This window comes from Cucurbita pepo, chromosome LG19 (genome assembly GCF_002806865.2).
Source record: "Cucurbita pepo subsp. pepo cultivar mu-cu-16 chromosome LG19, ASM280686v2, whole genome shotgun sequence".
NCBI classification, from domain to species: Eukaryota; Viridiplantae; Streptophyta; class Magnoliopsida; order Cucurbitales; family Cucurbitaceae; genus Cucurbita; species Cucurbita pepo.
Window position 1 is genome coordinate 2,755,629 of NC_036656.1, and position 16,011 is coordinate 2,771,639.

The following is a 16,011-nucleotide window of genomic DNA, read 5'->3' on the forward strand; positions in this document are numbered from 1 at the left end:
TATAATCACAAACTCTATACCAATAAAATTTAGTCTTTTAATACTTTTAAATTTTAAAATAAATTTTTATGATTTGCTAAAATTTTAAAAAATAATATATATTGAGATTTATAACCTTATACCAACCAAATTTTAACTTTTAAGAATTTTAGCCAGCTATTTTTAATTTTATTTAAATGGTAGGAACTAATTTTATAATTTAACTTATTATTATGAGTAGTCATCTAATAAAATAAAGCAACATATCACGCCTATATCATTTTATATTCTAGTAATGATAGATTAGTGATAAAGATAATAACAAACAGTGGCATGAACAATTGTTGATAGTCATCTATCCTTGTAAGACATTAGTTAGTGGAGCGTATATCAAATGTAGACCTCGATTATTGATATGTCTAAGTTATTAATACATATGTTAGATAAGTCTATTAGTAATTATATTTGTTATTAAAAGAACCATTTATTCAATTGTTTTTATTTATTATTTGAGCTAAATGAAAAGATAAAATACTCTTCAACTTTAGATTTTGTTTAACGTTTTAGTTCTTAATGATAATATTAAAAAAAAAAAAAATAATAATAATAAAAAATCCATAATCTATTTAGTTTTAGAGGCGAAATTTGAATGATAATTTCCACCCAACAAATAAGGTGTGCGTTGCCATTCAAGTTTATAATTAAATATATATTATTCTAGTCTCAAAATTTTAAAATTATTTTAAATTTTCTAAAATGGAGTATAACTATTTTTTTATTTTTGTGTTCTATACTTAAAAAAAAATATTTTATCCTTTGTTATATTATGAGAGGTTTTTTTTTTTTTTTTTTTTTTTTTTTTTTTTTTTTNATTTTGAAATCATCCCTAAATTGATAGATGTGTGACATTTAATTTTAAATAGATTATATATATTAATATATTTTTAGACATAGAAAAGGAGATGTAATTTAGATAATAGAGCGTTTGCCTAACATGTAAGAGGTACGGATGTCAATGCGCCACACTCCATTTAAAGAGATGACAAGTCGTGAAACATATCTTCTATTTTATATTAATTCCATATTTCTTGGCAGGGTTAGTGTGAGTAACAGAGATTCAAACCCAACCCCATTTAGTAAATAGAAAATAAACATCTTTTATCTCAAATTTTCTTATTATTATTTGTGATTATTTTATTTTTGCTATTTTATGATAAAATTTGTTATTATTAGTATTTAGGAAATTATCAGTAAAATAAAATACTAAAAGTATCAATTCACTATTACTTAAATTTTTAATTTTAGTTAGATTAGATTTATTTTGAACTTATGTCACACGTCAAAAGGGGATGTAGCTCAGATGGTAGAGCGCTCGCTTAGCATGCGAGAGGTACGGGGATCGATACCCCGCATCTCCATTTTTTTATTTTTGTATGTTTTTAATAAAAAAGAATCTAGATAAAATAAAATTCACTTTATGTACCCAACCGTGGGCGTGCCGGAGTGGTTATCGGGCATGACTAGAAATCATGTGGGCTCTGCCCGCGCAGGTTCGAATCCTGCCGCTCACGTTTTGGCTAATTATTTTGTTTTTCTTATTTATTTATTGTTTTTTTTTCTTTTCTATCTGATTATTCTGTTATTTTGTTTTTCTTATTTTTATTTATTTTTCTACCAAGCACACGCTTTTTAATTTTTTTTTTTCTTTTTCTACCTGATTATTCTGTTATTATTTTTTTTTAATTTCTTGTTGAGAGTATTTTATATTATTTTTTAAAGATATTATTTATTATAGGAACATGATATCATTTTTGCTAAAAAAATCTATATTAAAAATAGGAATCCTTCCTTTTTTATTTATTAATATTCTTAAACTTATTATAAACATTAAAAGTAGCCTCAATACACTTCACAAAAATTAATTTTTTTTTTTTCGGTTAATATATTGATGAAAATTGTTCATCTACGGTTCGTATATTATCTCTTTTTAAAAATTTTTTCTATGAGCTTCAACTCATGTTGAATTATTTATTATTTCTTAGTCTCACCTCTTCCCCTTCTTAAATATTTTCTTAATTCTTTTCTTTCATTAAGAAATTTTCTTTCCATTTTTTTAATCTCTTCTTAAATATCAAAACCATAAATAAAAAAAAAAAATAGAAAAAGAAAAATGAAACTCTCTTATTTCTTTGCATATTAAAATAAAAATACAAAATTGAAACACTCAAATTCTCAAATGAGAATTTCGAAGGAATTTGGAGTTAATATATTTTTAAAGGAAGGATATTAATTAAAAATTTGAGAGTTAAAAAGGATATTAATTAAAAATTTGAGAGTTAAAAAGGATATTAATTAAAAATTTGAGAGTTAAAAAGGATATTTTTAATTAATAAAAACTTCGTATAAATTGAAGGAATTTTGTAGAAACCCACGAGTCTTCTCCGTTAGACTTGTCCCGTTTATAGAACTTCGAGAACTTGTCATCTCGCTGTGTTTCTCTCTTCTTCGCTCGTTCTCATCCGTCTGAATTCAATTCCAGAAGAACAAAGAATCTTCAATCCAATACAACAATGGTGAACGAGCAATCGGTAATGGCCGTCATCAGGGCAACTAGGGCTAGCTTTCGTAACGACTACGACAAGGTCGCGTTTGCAGTTCACGCCACATTTCTCGCTTCCGGCTTCGTGCTCACTGCCACCGGACCTTCTGCTTTTACTGAAGCCGCCTTTTCTTCCCCTTCTACGGGTATGAGTTCTATGTATATTGCAAACGCCTTAATTTTGTTTCATAGCTTAGTATTTCTGAGTATTGGATTGGGGTTTAGATGAAGTTAGTATCGAGGGCTGGAACGAATTGGAGGATGAATACGCTTACGTTTACGCGAACCCTGAAAAGGATTCTAATTGGAAGAAAATGATAGTGAAGTGCCTGGTGATGAACGGGAAATTGCTTATTGATGCCTTGACTGATAAGAATTCGGACCCGCTGCATCTTGAAATTGAGTACGCTACACTCTCCTAGATCTATGCATCTTGGGAAATTGGTACTTTTCTTGCTTCGATGTTGAGTTTTTTGTTAATTTAAATTTTAGCGTTGAAGAAATCGTCAATCCGAATGGGGGAAGTAGCTATACAACTCAGTACAGAAATTTGGATAAACTGGTGGAACGCTTGGACTTGGGAATATTGAGTAAATTGCACGGTTCTTCAAAAGCTACGAGAAGTAGTTCTACAAGGTAGTGATAGTTCAGATAATCAATACGTACGATCATTTTAATTATTCATTTTCCTGATGTTATTGATAAGGGATTTTGGTTGAGCTGATTATGATAACCCTTTTTCACATTCTTATTTATTGGAGCCTTGTCACTATGGATTGAATTTAACTTAGTATTAGGTTTTGAAAGCTTCACACACTTTGTTCATGCTGCTAAATATTGAGTTCATGTTCATTGGTTATTTATTTAAGATTGTTTTAGGATTTTGCAATATGCTCAGCATCTTAATTTTCTTTTATCCATCATGCGATTGAGTTACGAATTTGTAACAATTTAGAGAGATTTTTAAAGCTTCGATCATGTTTATGGGACTCAAATGACAATTTATTGGTCCCATTTCTAGTATTTATGTGACCTGATGTGGAAAGAATCTATATGCCTTAAGCAATCATTCTTTAATTTGCTTCTTTGCACTCTATATGCTTTTTGTGATTTGCAGGTCTGAGAGTAGTGAAAGATCATCTGCTGTTGTAAATGAACCTACTTCTGGAATCCCTGAGAATCATAGCCCCCCATCAAATATGCCTATGTTTGGAATTCCTGAGCGTCCTGGTCCACAAATCGATCCTTCAGGGTCTCTCTCTCTCTCTCTCCACATATGCACACTCCCAAAATATTATGACATAATTTTAGAAATATGTTGGGTCTTGACTTGAAGTTTTTAACTATTAAGTACTACTACCATGATAGGTTTGTTGGGTTCTATTATCACTGTCTCCATCATTTGGATTTGCAGGGTTCTAACCATATTTTGGATGCCATTTTTCTTTTTGTTTTCTTCATAATACATTGTTTTCTCCTTCATGGGTAGAACATGTTAGGGAGAGGTAAGATCTGTGTGATTTGAGTTTCTTGGGCTTGGGCACCATGCTTGTGTTATATATGATAGTGATCACTGGTCATGCTCCCATTGCATGGGATAGTTTTCTTCCCGAGAGACTCAACTCATCAGTTCCTTTTCTGTTAGCACAATACGGTTCCTCCCGCTCACAGAACTAATACCCAAAAGAAAAAAGAAGCCAATTTGAAATTCTTTAATATCATTCTTATTTTTCTGAGCTATATTGCTACTTGAAAAATGAAAACGGTTCCACTTAATGTGCAAGAGTTGTTTTTTTGGCTTTTGCTCAATTATTGGGATGGTCAAATCGCTGGTAGTATTTATTGGGAAGAATTTTGTGTTTTTTGTCCAATCCTTCCTTAACAGATGACATTAACTACCAATCTAGAAACTTGTTTAATATTCAATGTCTACAAATAGTCTGTATCACATGAGTGAATTGTCATAGTCTGATCGTGTTTGATTTTGTTACTCTCTAGAGTTGTAATTCCACCTATTAATCCCTTTGGTGGTGGTGATCTTTTCCCTGGACCTGGTGCTGGAATGTACCCCAATAGGTAAATTATTTAAATCCATCGATCATCTGTGTATATGAGATTGCGTTAAGTGCAAAATATCAGGCTAATTTGTTTTGTTTTGTTCTTGTTTTTTTATTCTTCCAATAATTGATTTCAGAGGTGGTTTCAGCGGGGATGGGAGCATGCTTTTAGGTTTGTGAATTTTTGTTCTCTCTTCTAGACTTCTAGTGTTAGATTGATAGCAAGTGTAATAAGTTCACTCTTTTATTATGCAGGACCTAATGACCCGCGATGGTTTGGAATTGGTAGAGGACCTGGTTTTCAAGGCGGGCAGCCGTGAGTCGATTAGCTCTCTCATACACGCCCACTCCCACACGCTCACCCTTGCACTATGATTGCTGCTAATTCTGAGTTTTTTTCTTTTTCTCTTTTTTTTTTTTTTTTTAAACAGGGGCGTTCCTCCAGGTGCTCGTTTTGATCCATATGGTCCACCTGGTGTTCCTGGGTTTGAACCAAATCGGTTTGTTAGGTATTTGGGGTCTTCCTAAGGCTTAAACTTACTTGTTGGATTAATAATTTTCTACTAGCGTTACCATGTTCTGAATGCTGTGACAACTACTAAAGTCAAACCATGTTTCTTTTCATTTTAAATTAGGATAGGTCATCCATGAAAAAACAAGTTAGGGTCATTAGCCCATATGTCTTTCATAGAAAACAACTCGAGTAATATAAGGAAGAACATTTAAGAAAAGTTAGGATCGGTTTGGAATGACTTTCTAAGTGTGTAAAATGGAGTTTTGGATTGTTGAAATCGTGTTTTTAATTTGGCGAGGACCAACAAGACTAACTTGGACGTTTCTACTTCCGATTCTTACAGAAATCCTAGGAGACCAGGAGGAGGGACTCACCCGGACCTGGAGCATTTTGGAGGCGGTTCAGATTTTATATAGTCAGCCAGGATAATGTTTTAGGGAAAGACAATAAATTATGGTATAGCCATCTTGGAGATGGCTTATTTTGAGTTACTACCCTGAAGTTCTTTTATCTGTTTTGGATGGCCTATAATGACTGTATCTATTGTGAATATGGGAATTGTGTTTACTGAATCTAAGAAAGCTTTTGGATTGTTACTTGTCTGGATGGTCTTATATTGGGCTTAAATCTAATGTTTCAACTTCCCTTCTACTGCTAATTCTTTTAACCCAACCCTTTTTTAAAAAAAAACTTGGAGCTCACGCTTGGAATTCTCTACTTCCTCTTTGCGTTGTTGGTATTTCAAAGTAAACTAAGGAATAAAAGAACATGGGTTTATAAATCCGTTTGGGGGAAGGGATTTAATTTATTGCGGGGAAATACTTTTTCAGGCATAAAAAAAATACACTATTGAATAATTTGTGCGGATCGAGGACGATGAATAGGTTAAGTGGGAGAGAATGTCACAACCATAATATGAAGGTTACGATGAATAGGTTAAGTGGGAGAGAATGTCACAACCATAATATGAAGGTTACGATGAATAGGTTAAGTGGGAGAGAATGTCACAACCATAATATGAAGGTTACGATGAATAGGTTAAGTGGGAGAGAATGTCACAACCATAATATGAAGGTTACGATGAATAGGTTAAGTGGGAGAGAATGTCACAACCATAATATGAAGGTTACGATGAATAGGTTAAGTGGGAGAGAATGTCACAACCATAATATGAAGGTTACGATGAATAGGTTAAGTGGGAGAGAATGTCACAACCATAATATGAAGGTTACGATGAATAGGTTAAGTGGGAGAGAATGTCACAACCATAATATGAAGGTTACGATGAATAGGTTAAGTGGGAGAGAATGTCACAACCATAATATGAAGGTTACGATGAATAGGTTAAGTGGGAGAGAATGTCACAACCATAATATGAAGGTTACGATGAATAGGTTAAGTGGGAGAGAATGTCACAACCATAATATGAAGGTTACGATGAATAGGTTAAGTGGGAGAGAATGTCACAACCATAATATGAAGGTTACGATGAATAGGTTAAGTGGGAGAGAATGTCACAACCATAATATGAAGGTTACGATGAATAGGTTAAGTGGGAGAGAATGTCACAACCATAATATGAAGGTTACGATGAATAGGTTAAGTGGGAGAGAATGTCACAACCATAATATGAAGGTTACGATGAATAGGTTAAGTGGGAGAGAATGTCACAACCATAATATGAAGGTTACGATGAATAGGTTAAGTGGGAGAGAATGTCACAACCATAATATGAAGGTTACGATGAATAGGTTAAGTGGGAGAGAATGTCACAACCATAATATGAAGGTTACGTGGGAGAGAATGTCACAACCATAATATGAAGGTTAAGTGGGAGAGAATGTCACAACCATAAGAGTAGGTTGTGACCCTCATATTGTGATGAGCAAAGCGATAGCCCTCAAGTGGCGTCTATTTAGTCACGCGAGGGCCTAGACGAGTGTTATGATGCGATCGAGGAGAACGGTGCATGATTCAACACACCAAACGCAGTGGACATAAAAAAAAGAAAAAGACGAGACATAAGTAACATATGGTCCCCGAGTAGACACAAGTGTCAAAGATAAGTTTGTTGAAGGGATGAGTAGGGCCCCGACCCTTAACCTCGAAAAACAGGGTTCTAAAGGGAATTTATGCATGCGGTTCTAGAGTCAAGTCTGTCCATATGAAATATGAATGTTTGCCAAATTTAGTATCAATCAGACACTGGATGGACGCTCCACGACATCGTATGACCGTTCGCCTAAATAACGTATATCCGAGGAGGATTGAAAATGCTTCAAAATGTACCTTAAAGGGGAGGCATGATGTCAGCTCTCCACCACCCCTGGTCCTTGTGACCTAAGTGAGCTACGCATCGCTTGTCACAGTGAGAACGAGCATTGCGAGACGAGTGTCTCAGACGACTTCCTTTGACATTGGTTTTTCAAGGGCAGTACTGGGCGGCACGGATGTGCTAGTGTTGTGCCCCAACCCAGGTGTTGGAGGTTGGATCATACATCCACTATCCAGTACGAAGTCTGTAAATGACACGACATAGACACTGAGAATATAATGCCTCAATAGAACTCGGATGGATGAATATTCGAGATATCCAAATATTATGAACAACACGTGGGCTCGTTCTTGATGGTATGACCGAGTGAGCTGCGATGGCCGATGACACCCCATGACTTAGGATGACATCAAGATATATGAGCCATATTAACTGGGAGCCAAGATGACATGATGAGGTGCAACATTGCATTAAGAGACCTTGGCCCCGACTAGAGGCAAGGTCGACCTGAATGACTTGTCCTAGTGTAGAGGCAAGTCGGTTGTGTCGTAGATGATTGATCATATATGCGCAGGAAGCGTGTGTGGCTGAACAAGCTTGGGTTCTACACAAGTGATATTCGGTTGGTGAAGACAAACCTCACCTAAGGTCCGACGAAATCACAAAGTCGGGCAAAAAAAAGAATATGGGCCTTGGGTTTTCCTCAAGGTTGGTCGTGAGCATGCCAAAATCACGACGCCACACGGTTGAAAAAGTACAACCATGATAGTTGATATGAGAGCCTCACTTTGTGCGTCTAGTCAGATAAGGCTGGGAACCCGAGGGTTGATTGAAGACCTTCCAAGTGTGTCAAGAGTGCTAGAGTAAGCAAGACAGTTGCCGGTCAGAATTAGAATAAGTTGTGGGTTGAAGCCATGACTCCCCCAAGTTCATTAGTGTCGTGTGTCGACACCTTAGTGTGGGGAGATCTACCTGTCAAGTAAGAACCAAGTTCATTTGCCAAGGGCTTGGGGTTCCGATGTGGGCAGAGAAAATGTAATACAAGGCACACCAAGTCGAGTGTCTTCCAAAGAACCATTCACATTTGAGGAATAGTGTCAATGTTTGCAAGTAGAGAAACTGAGGTCAGACAGGGCGAGTGTCGACCAAGTGTCAAGTTGAGCACAACACAAGTTCTTATGGAGGACAACATTGTTGTAAAGAGTCAAGTTGAGCACAACACAAGTTCTTATGGAGGACAACATTGTTGTAAAGAGGCAATCGAGTTTGAGTGGAAGAGGGGCTAAATGAAATGAGCTACGCACCTCGTGTATGTGCTCCAAGATGCAAGCACACATGTATTCGTTGAGCCACCGCCTCATGCTTAACGTAGGTGATTTCACAAAAGGATCAAGACCAACATCATTTCAGCATCATTTCAGGAAGCTAATTAGAAAATTATCTTAATTCTATTGGGAAACAATTGAATAATTTTTTTTTAAATATAACATTTATTTAAAAAAAAGAGAAAAGAATGCACGATCATGTTTAACCTAGGGTGGGATCTAAATGACATACCTTATACAATCCAGCAATTAATTTAAAACATACATTACATACATAATTAAATTAAAAAATAAATAAAAATCGGTTTGCATATTTAATTTATTCTAAAATTTAAAATATATTAAATTACAATAATTTAAATTTAAGACTTTTTTTTTTTTTTTTTTTTTTTTTTTTNAAACTTAGAGTTTAAATCTTTTACTAAAATTAAGGTTTTAAAATAGTAAATTCTATAATGTGGGGCATGGTGTAATTATTCTTCCCATTATTTTGGCCAGACAAATACAATTTTGGTTTTAGTAAAATCATATGACTAGAAATCATGTGGGCTTTGCTTCCGCTCACGATCAATGCTGAAGTGCTTATCGAGGATCAGTATATAAAAACCTATGTTTGCCTTGCAAATGCTACTCTTTCTAACTTCTAGAATGTGGGGCATGCTTGAGTGTGATTATTCTTTCCATTATTTTGGCGAGATAAATGAAATTTTGATTTTCGTAAAATCATATAAACGCATATGTGTGAGCATGCTGGAGTGGTTATCGGGCATGAATAGAAATCATGTGGTCTTTGCCCACGTAGTTCGAATCCTGCCGCTCATGATCTCAATACTGAAGTGAAGTGTGAAGTGTGCATATGTGCCCCTATATGTGCCCCTAAAATCATAATGTGCCCCTATATGTGCCCCTAAAATCATCATAGGAGTGGTTAATCATGTGGGCTTTACCCCTAAAAAATTATAGGAGCCTAAAATCATAGGAGTGGTTATCAGGCATGCTCGAGTGAGATTATTCTTTCCGTTATTTTGGCGAGACAGATGTAATTTTGATTTTCGTAAAATCATAAAAATTTATATGCGTGGGTGTGCCGAAGTGGTTATCGGGCATGACTAGAAATCATGTGGGCTTGTTCGAATCCTGTCGCTCACGATCAATGCTGAAGTGCTTATCGAGGATCACTATATAGAAACCTATGTTTGCCTTGCAAATACTACTCTTTCCAACTTCTATAATGTGGGGCGTGCCGAGTGTGATTATTCTTTCCAATGCTGAAGTGCTTATCGAGGATCACTATATAGAAACCTATGTTTACCTTGCAAATACTGCTCCTTTCTATAGTGTCATTCTTTCCATTATTTTTGTGAGACAAATGCAATTTTTATTTTCGTAAAATCATATAAATGCTATGCGTGGGTGTGTCGGAGTGGTTATCGGGTATGACTATAAATCATGTGGGCTTTGCCCGTGCAGGTTCGAATCCTGCCGCTCACGATCAATGCTGAAGTGCATATCGAGGATCTCTATACTATATAGAATCTCCTATGTTTGTCTTGCAAATACTACATCTTCAATCTTTTATAATGTGGGGCGTGCTGAGTGTGATTATTCTTTCCATTATTTTGGCGAGACAAATGCGATTTTTATTTTCGTAAAATCATATAAATGCATATGCGTGGGCGTGCCGGAGTGGTTATCGGGTATAACTAGAAATTATGTGGGCTTTGCCCGCGCATGTTCGAATCCTGCCGCTCACGATCAATGCTGAAGTGCTCATCGAGGATCACTATATAGAACCCTACCTTGCTTTGCCCGCGCAGATTCAAATCCTGTTGGCCCTATCCGGACATTATAATATATTCTTTCCATTATTTTGTCGAGACAAATGCAATTTTTATTTTCATAAAATCATATACATGCATATGCCTGCGCGTGCCGGAGTGGTTATCGGGCATGACTAGAAATCATGTGGGCTTTGCCTGTGTAGGTTTGAATCGTGCTTATATCACTATATAGAAACATATGTTTACCTTGCAAATACTACTCTTTCTAACTTTAATAATGTGGGGCGTGATTATTCTTTCCATTATTTTAGCGAGACAAAGCTGATCACTATATAGAATCCTATGTTTGTGCAAATACTACTCTTTCTACCTTCTATAATGTGAGGCATGCCGAGTGTTTTTGGCGAGACAAATGAAATTTTGCCCGCGCAGGTTCGAATCCTGCCGTTCACGATCAATGCTGTGCTTATCGAGGATCACTATATAAAAACCAATGTTTGCCTTGCAAATACTACCCTTTCTAACTTTTATAATGTGGGGCATGCTCGAGTGTGATTATTCTTTCCATTATTTTGACGAGACAAATGCAATTTTTATTTTCGTAAAATCATATAAATTTACATGCGTGGGCGTGCTGGAGTGGTTATTGGGCATTACTAGAAATCATGTTGGCGTTGCCCACGTAGGTTCTAATCCTGCTGCTCAAGATCAATGCTGAAGTGCTTATTGAGGATAACTATATAAAAACTTTTGATTTTCGTAAAATCATATAAATTTATATGCGTGGGCGTGCTGGAGTGGTTATCGGGCATGAGAAGAAATCTTTTCGTAAAATCATATAAATTTAGATGCGTGGGCGTGCTGGAGTGGTTATCGGGCATGAGAAGAAATCATGTGGGCTTTGCTTGTGCAGGTTCGAATCCTGCCGCTCACGATCAATGGTGAAGTGCTTATCGAGGATCACTCTAAAAAATCCTATGTTTGCCTTGCAAATTCTACTCTTTCTAACTTCTATAACGTGGGGGAGTGCTTAACGGGCTTGAATAGGAATCATGTGGTCTTTGCTTGCGTAGGTCATTTTGATTTTCGTAAAATCATATAAATTTATATGCGTGGGTGTGTCGGAGTGGTTATTGGGCATGATTAGAAATCATGTTAGCTTTGCCCGCGCAAGTTCGAATCCTGCTGCTCACGATCAATCCATTATTTTCGCACTTCTATAACGTGGGGGAGTGCTTATCGGTCTTGAATAGGGCGTGGGTGTGTCGGAGTGGTTATCGGGCATGATTAGTAATCATATGTGGGCTTTGCCTGCGCAAGTTTGAATCCTGTCGCTCACGATCAATCCATTATTTTGGCGAGACAAATGCAATTTTTATTTTCGTAAAATCATATAAATGCATATGCGTAGGCGTGCCGAAGTAGTTATCGGGCATAACTAGAAATCATGTGCGCTTTGCCCGTGCAGGTTTGAATCCTGCTGCTCACGATCAATGCTGAAGTGCTTATGGAGGATCACTATAAAAAAAAACCTAAAATACTACTCTTTCAAACTTCTATAATGTGAATCGTGCCTTATTCTTTCCATTATTTTGGTGAGACAAATTCAATTTTGATTTTTGTAAAATCATATAAATGCGTGGGCCGGAGTGTCGGGCTTGAATAGGAATCATGTGATCTTTGCCCGCATACATGACTAGAAATCATTTGGGCTTTGCCCGCGCAGGTTTGAATCCTGCTGCTCACGATCAATGCTTTATTGAGGATCACTATATAGAATCCTATGTTTGCCTTGCAAATACTACTCTTTCTGCCTTTTATAATGTGGGGCGTCTCGGAGTGGTTGTCGGGCATGTGGGCTTTGACCGCCCATGCAGATTCGAATCCTGCCACCCACGATGTGTGTGGGGCGTGTCGGAGTGGTTTTCGAGCATGTGGGCTTTGCCCGCCCGCGCAGGTTCGAATCCTGCCGCTCACGATCAATGCTGAAGTACTTATTGAGGACACTATATAGAATCCTATGTTTACCTTGCAAATACTACTCTTTCTGCCTTCTATGATGTGGGGTGTGTCGGAGTGGTTGTCGGGCATGGAATCCTATGTTTGCCTTGCAAATACTACTCTTTCTGCCTTTTATAATGTGGGGTGTGTCGGAGTGATTGTCGGGCGTGTGGGCTTTGCCCGCCCGCGCAGGTTCGAATCCTGCCGCTCACGATCAATGTTGAAGTACTTATAATGTAGGACATGCTCGAGTGTGATTACATTATATTGGCGAGAGAAATGCAATTTTTATTTCTGTAAAATCATAGAAATTTATATGCGTGGGTGTGCCGTAGTGGTTATTGGGCATGACTAGAAATTATGTGGACTTTTCCCGCGCAGGTTCGAATCCTGCTGGTCACGATCAATGCTGATGTGCTTAGTGGGAAATATTATTTTGGCGAGTCAAATGCAATTTTTGTGCCGAGTGTGATATTCTTTCCATTATTTTGGCGAGACAAATGCAATTTTGATTTTCTTAAAATCATATAAATGCATATGCGTGGGCGTGCCAGAGTGGTTATCGGGCATGACTAGAAATCATGTGGGCTTTGCCCGCGCAGGTTCGAATCTTGCCGCTCATGATCGATGCTAAAGTGCCTAACGTGGATCACTGTAAAAGAAACCTATGCGTACCTTACAAATACTACTCTTTCTAACTTCTATAATGTGGGGCGTGCCAGTGTTATTTCTTTCCATTATTTTGGCGAGACAAATGCAATTTTAATTTCGTAAAATCATATAAATGCATATGCTTTGGCGTGCTGGAGTGGTTATCGGGCATGACTAGAAATCATGTGTGCTTTTCCTGCGTAGGTTCGGATCCTCTCGCTCACGATCAATGCTAAAGTGCCTATCATGTATCACTATGGGGGTGTGCTGAGACAAATGCAATTTTGATTTTCGTAAAATCATATAAATGCATATGCGTGGGTGTGCTGGAGTGGTTATCGGGCATTATTGGAAATCATGTGGGCTTTGCCTGTGCAGGTTCGAATCCTACTGCTCACGAACAATGCTAAGTGCCTATCGTGGATCACTATATAGAAACCTATGCTTTTACCTTGCAAATACACTACTCTTTCTAACTCCTATAATGTGGGGCGTGCCGAGACAAATGCAATTTTGATTTTCGTAAAATTATATCGTGGGTGTGCAGGAGTGGTTATCGGGCATGATTAGAAATCATGGGCTTTGCCCACGCAGGTTCGAATCCTGCCGCTCACGATCAATGCTATCGTAAAATCATATAAATGCATATGCGTGGGCGTGCTGGAGTGGTTATCGGGCATGATTAGAAATCATGTGGGCTTTGCCCGCGCAAGTTCAAATCCTGCCGCTCACGAACAATTCTGAAGTGGTTATTGAGGATCACTATATAAAAATCTTTGTTTGCTTTGCAAATACTACCCAACTTCTAGCCATGCTCGAGTGTGATTATTCTTTCCATTATTTTGGCGAGACAAATGCAATTTTGATTTTCGTAAAATCATAAAAATTTATATGTGTGGGCATGTTGGAGTGGTTATCGGGCATGACTAGAAATCATATGGGCATAACTAGAAATCATATAAATGCATATGCGTGGGCGTGCTGGAGTGGTGTGGTTATATGCGTGGGCGTGCTGGAGTGGTGTGGTTATATGCGTGGGCGTGCTGGAGTGCTTAGTGAGGATCACTAGGAGCATTTATTCTTTCCATTATTTTGACGAGACAAATGGAATTTTTATTTTCGTAAAATCATATAAATCTATATGGGTGTGCATGAGTGGTTATCGGGGAGTGTGATTATTCTTTCCATTATTTTGGGCAGCTGAGTGTGATTATTCTTTCCATTATTTTGGTGAGACAAATGAAATTTTGATTTTCGTAAAATCATATAAATGCATATGTGATATGAACCACGAATATTCAAGCTATGGTGAGTTCATCAAAGGAAATTCTAGAAGACGTTGGAGACTTCCCTTATATGTTATGCAAAGTTGAGCTTCAAGAAAGAGATGAATTAAATGCACTTTAAGTTGCATTTAATGAACTCCGCTGAATTTATGAAACTAATCCAAAGATGACTAATAAGCCCATTTTATTAATTGCATTATTTAATTATAGTTTAACTATTTGTTTGTTAAGCTAGTTTTAAATATAGGAGTTAAGGTTATATTGTAACCCATGTAGGTTAGTTTTAAATATAGGAGTTAAGGTTATATTGTAACCCATGTAGGTTAGTATATTCCACCGTTAACTAGTCATTTTAATAGGGAGGTTATGGGTATTTCTACTTTACTAGCTCATTTAATTTGGGAGTTATGTATCACATAGGTTAAGGTTGTAAAAGGTATATAAAGCATTCTTTTCTTTTATTAGACATCAGATTTTGGAATTAAGAATAGAATTTCTATTTTAGTTTTGTTGAGAGCTAAACTTTCTTTGCAAATTCTTGTGTTTAGAACTTGCATGTAGAGTCATTCAAGTGGTATTGATCAAACCTCTTGTGGAGTGATTCGAATCACGAGTTTAGAAACGAGTTTTCTTTACTCTTGATCTTGATCATCAAGGTAATCCGTTCCATACTTTCCCTTGGGTTGATTCCATATCAATATGTATGGGTGTGCCGGAGTTGTTATCGGGCGGGCTTTGCCCGCGCATGTTCAAATCCTGCCGCTCACGATCAATGTTGAAGTGCTTATCGAGATCACTATATATTAGTCTTGCAAATATTACCCTTTCTAACTTCTATAACGTGGGGCATGCTCGAGTGTGAATACTGTTTTCATTATTTTCGCGAGACAAATGTAATTTTGATTTTCGTAAAATTAAATAAATTTATATGCGTGGGCGTGCCGGAGTGGTTATCGGGCTTGAATAGGAATCATGTGGTCTTTGTCCGCGTAGGTCATTTTGATTTTTGTAAAATCATATATATTTATATGCGTGAACATGCCGGAGTGGTTATCAGGCATGACTAGAAATCATGTGGGCTTTGCTCGTGCAGGTTTGAATCCTGCCGCTCACGATCAATGCTAAAGTACTTATTGAGGATCACTATAAAAAAAAAAAAACCTTCTACAATGTGGGTCTAAAATCATATAAATGCATATGTGTTGGCGGAGTGGTTATTGGGCTTGAATAGGGAATCATGTGGTCTATCATATAAATTTATATGTGTGGACGTGCCGGAGTGGTTATCGGGCATGACTAGAAATCATGTGGACTTTCCCGTGCAGGTTCAAATCCTGCTGCTCACAATCAATGGTGAGGTGCTTATCGAGGATCACTATAATGTGGGGTGTGGCTTATTCTTTCGATTATTTGGGCGAGACAAATGCAATTTTGATTTTCATAAAATCATATAAATTTATATGTGTGGTTATCGGGGTCATTTTGATTTTCGTAAAATCATATAAATTTATATGCGTGGGCGTGCCGGTGTGGTTATCGGGAT

At 36.9% G+C, this 16,011-nt stretch overlaps 1 protein-coding gene and 7 non-coding genes across 8 annotated transcripts; all 8 read left to right on the plus strand.

Moving 5' to 3' along the window:
* Nucleotides 1-1,324: 1,324 nt before the first annotated feature.
* TRNAA-AGC lies at nucleotides 1,325-1,397 on the plus strand. The gene has a single exon. It is a non-coding gene; the product is annotated as a tRNA-Ala (tRNA).
* A 71-nt stretch (nucleotides 1,398-1,468) lies between these two features.
* Nucleotides 1,469-1,550, plus strand: TRNAS-AGA. The gene has a single exon. It is a non-coding gene; the product is annotated as a tRNA-Ser (tRNA).
* Nucleotides 1,551-2,408: 858 nt separating this feature from the next.
* On the plus strand, nucleotides 2,409-5,751 carry LOC111781312 (probable proteasome inhibitor). Its single transcript, XM_023661828.1, has 9 exons — nucleotides 2,409-2,724; nucleotides 2,804-2,981; nucleotides 3,071-3,214; nucleotides 3,696-3,830; nucleotides 4,577-4,654; nucleotides 4,773-4,807; nucleotides 4,891-4,951; nucleotides 5,067-5,144; nucleotides 5,493-5,751. Exons 1-9 carry the CDS (start codon nucleotides 2,550-2,552, stop codon nucleotides 5,563-5,565), a joined length of 957 nt encoding a protein of 318 aa, XP_023517596.1. The 5' UTR covers nucleotides 2,409-2,549; the 3' UTR covers nucleotides 5,566-5,751.
* A 4,407-nt stretch (nucleotides 5,752-10,158) lies between these two features.
* TRNAY-AUA lies at nucleotides 10,159-10,240 on the plus strand. Its single transcript has one exon. It is a non-coding gene; the product is annotated as a tRNA-Tyr (tRNA).
* A 181-nt stretch (nucleotides 10,241-10,421) lies between these two features.
* Nucleotides 10,422-10,503, plus strand: TRNAS-AGA. The gene has a single exon. It is a non-coding gene; the product is annotated as a tRNA-Ser (tRNA).
* Nucleotides 10,504-13,072: 2,569 nt separating this feature from the next.
* On the plus strand, nucleotides 13,073-13,154 carry TRNAS-AGA. Its single transcript has one exon. It is a non-coding gene; the product is annotated as a tRNA-Ser (tRNA).
* A 679-nt stretch (nucleotides 13,155-13,833) lies between these two features.
* TRNAS-AGA lies at nucleotides 13,834-13,915 on the plus strand. The gene has a single exon. It is a non-coding gene; the product is annotated as a tRNA-Ser (tRNA).
* A 1,818-nt stretch (nucleotides 13,916-15,733) lies between these two features.
* On the plus strand, nucleotides 15,734-15,814 carry TRNAS-AGA. Its single transcript has one exon. It is a non-coding gene; the product is annotated as a tRNA-Ser (tRNA).
* The last annotated feature ends 197 nt before the right edge of the window (nucleotides 15,815-16,011 follow it).

Excerpts from the sequence above, each read along its gene's own strand:
- LOC111781312 (XM_023661828.1), top strand. The coding sequence starts at position 2,550 with ATGGTGAACGAGCAATCGGTAATGGCCGTCATCAGGGCAACTAGGGCT. Across the intron at positions 3,831-4,576 it reads CCACAAATCGATCCTTCAGG|AGTTGTAATTCCACCTATTA; the intron begins GTCTCTCTCTCT and ends GTTACTCTCTAG. Across the intron at positions 4,655-4,772 it reads GCTGGAATGTACCCCAATAG|AGGTGGTTTCAGCGGGGATG; the intron begins GTAAATTATTTA and ends AATTGATTTCAG.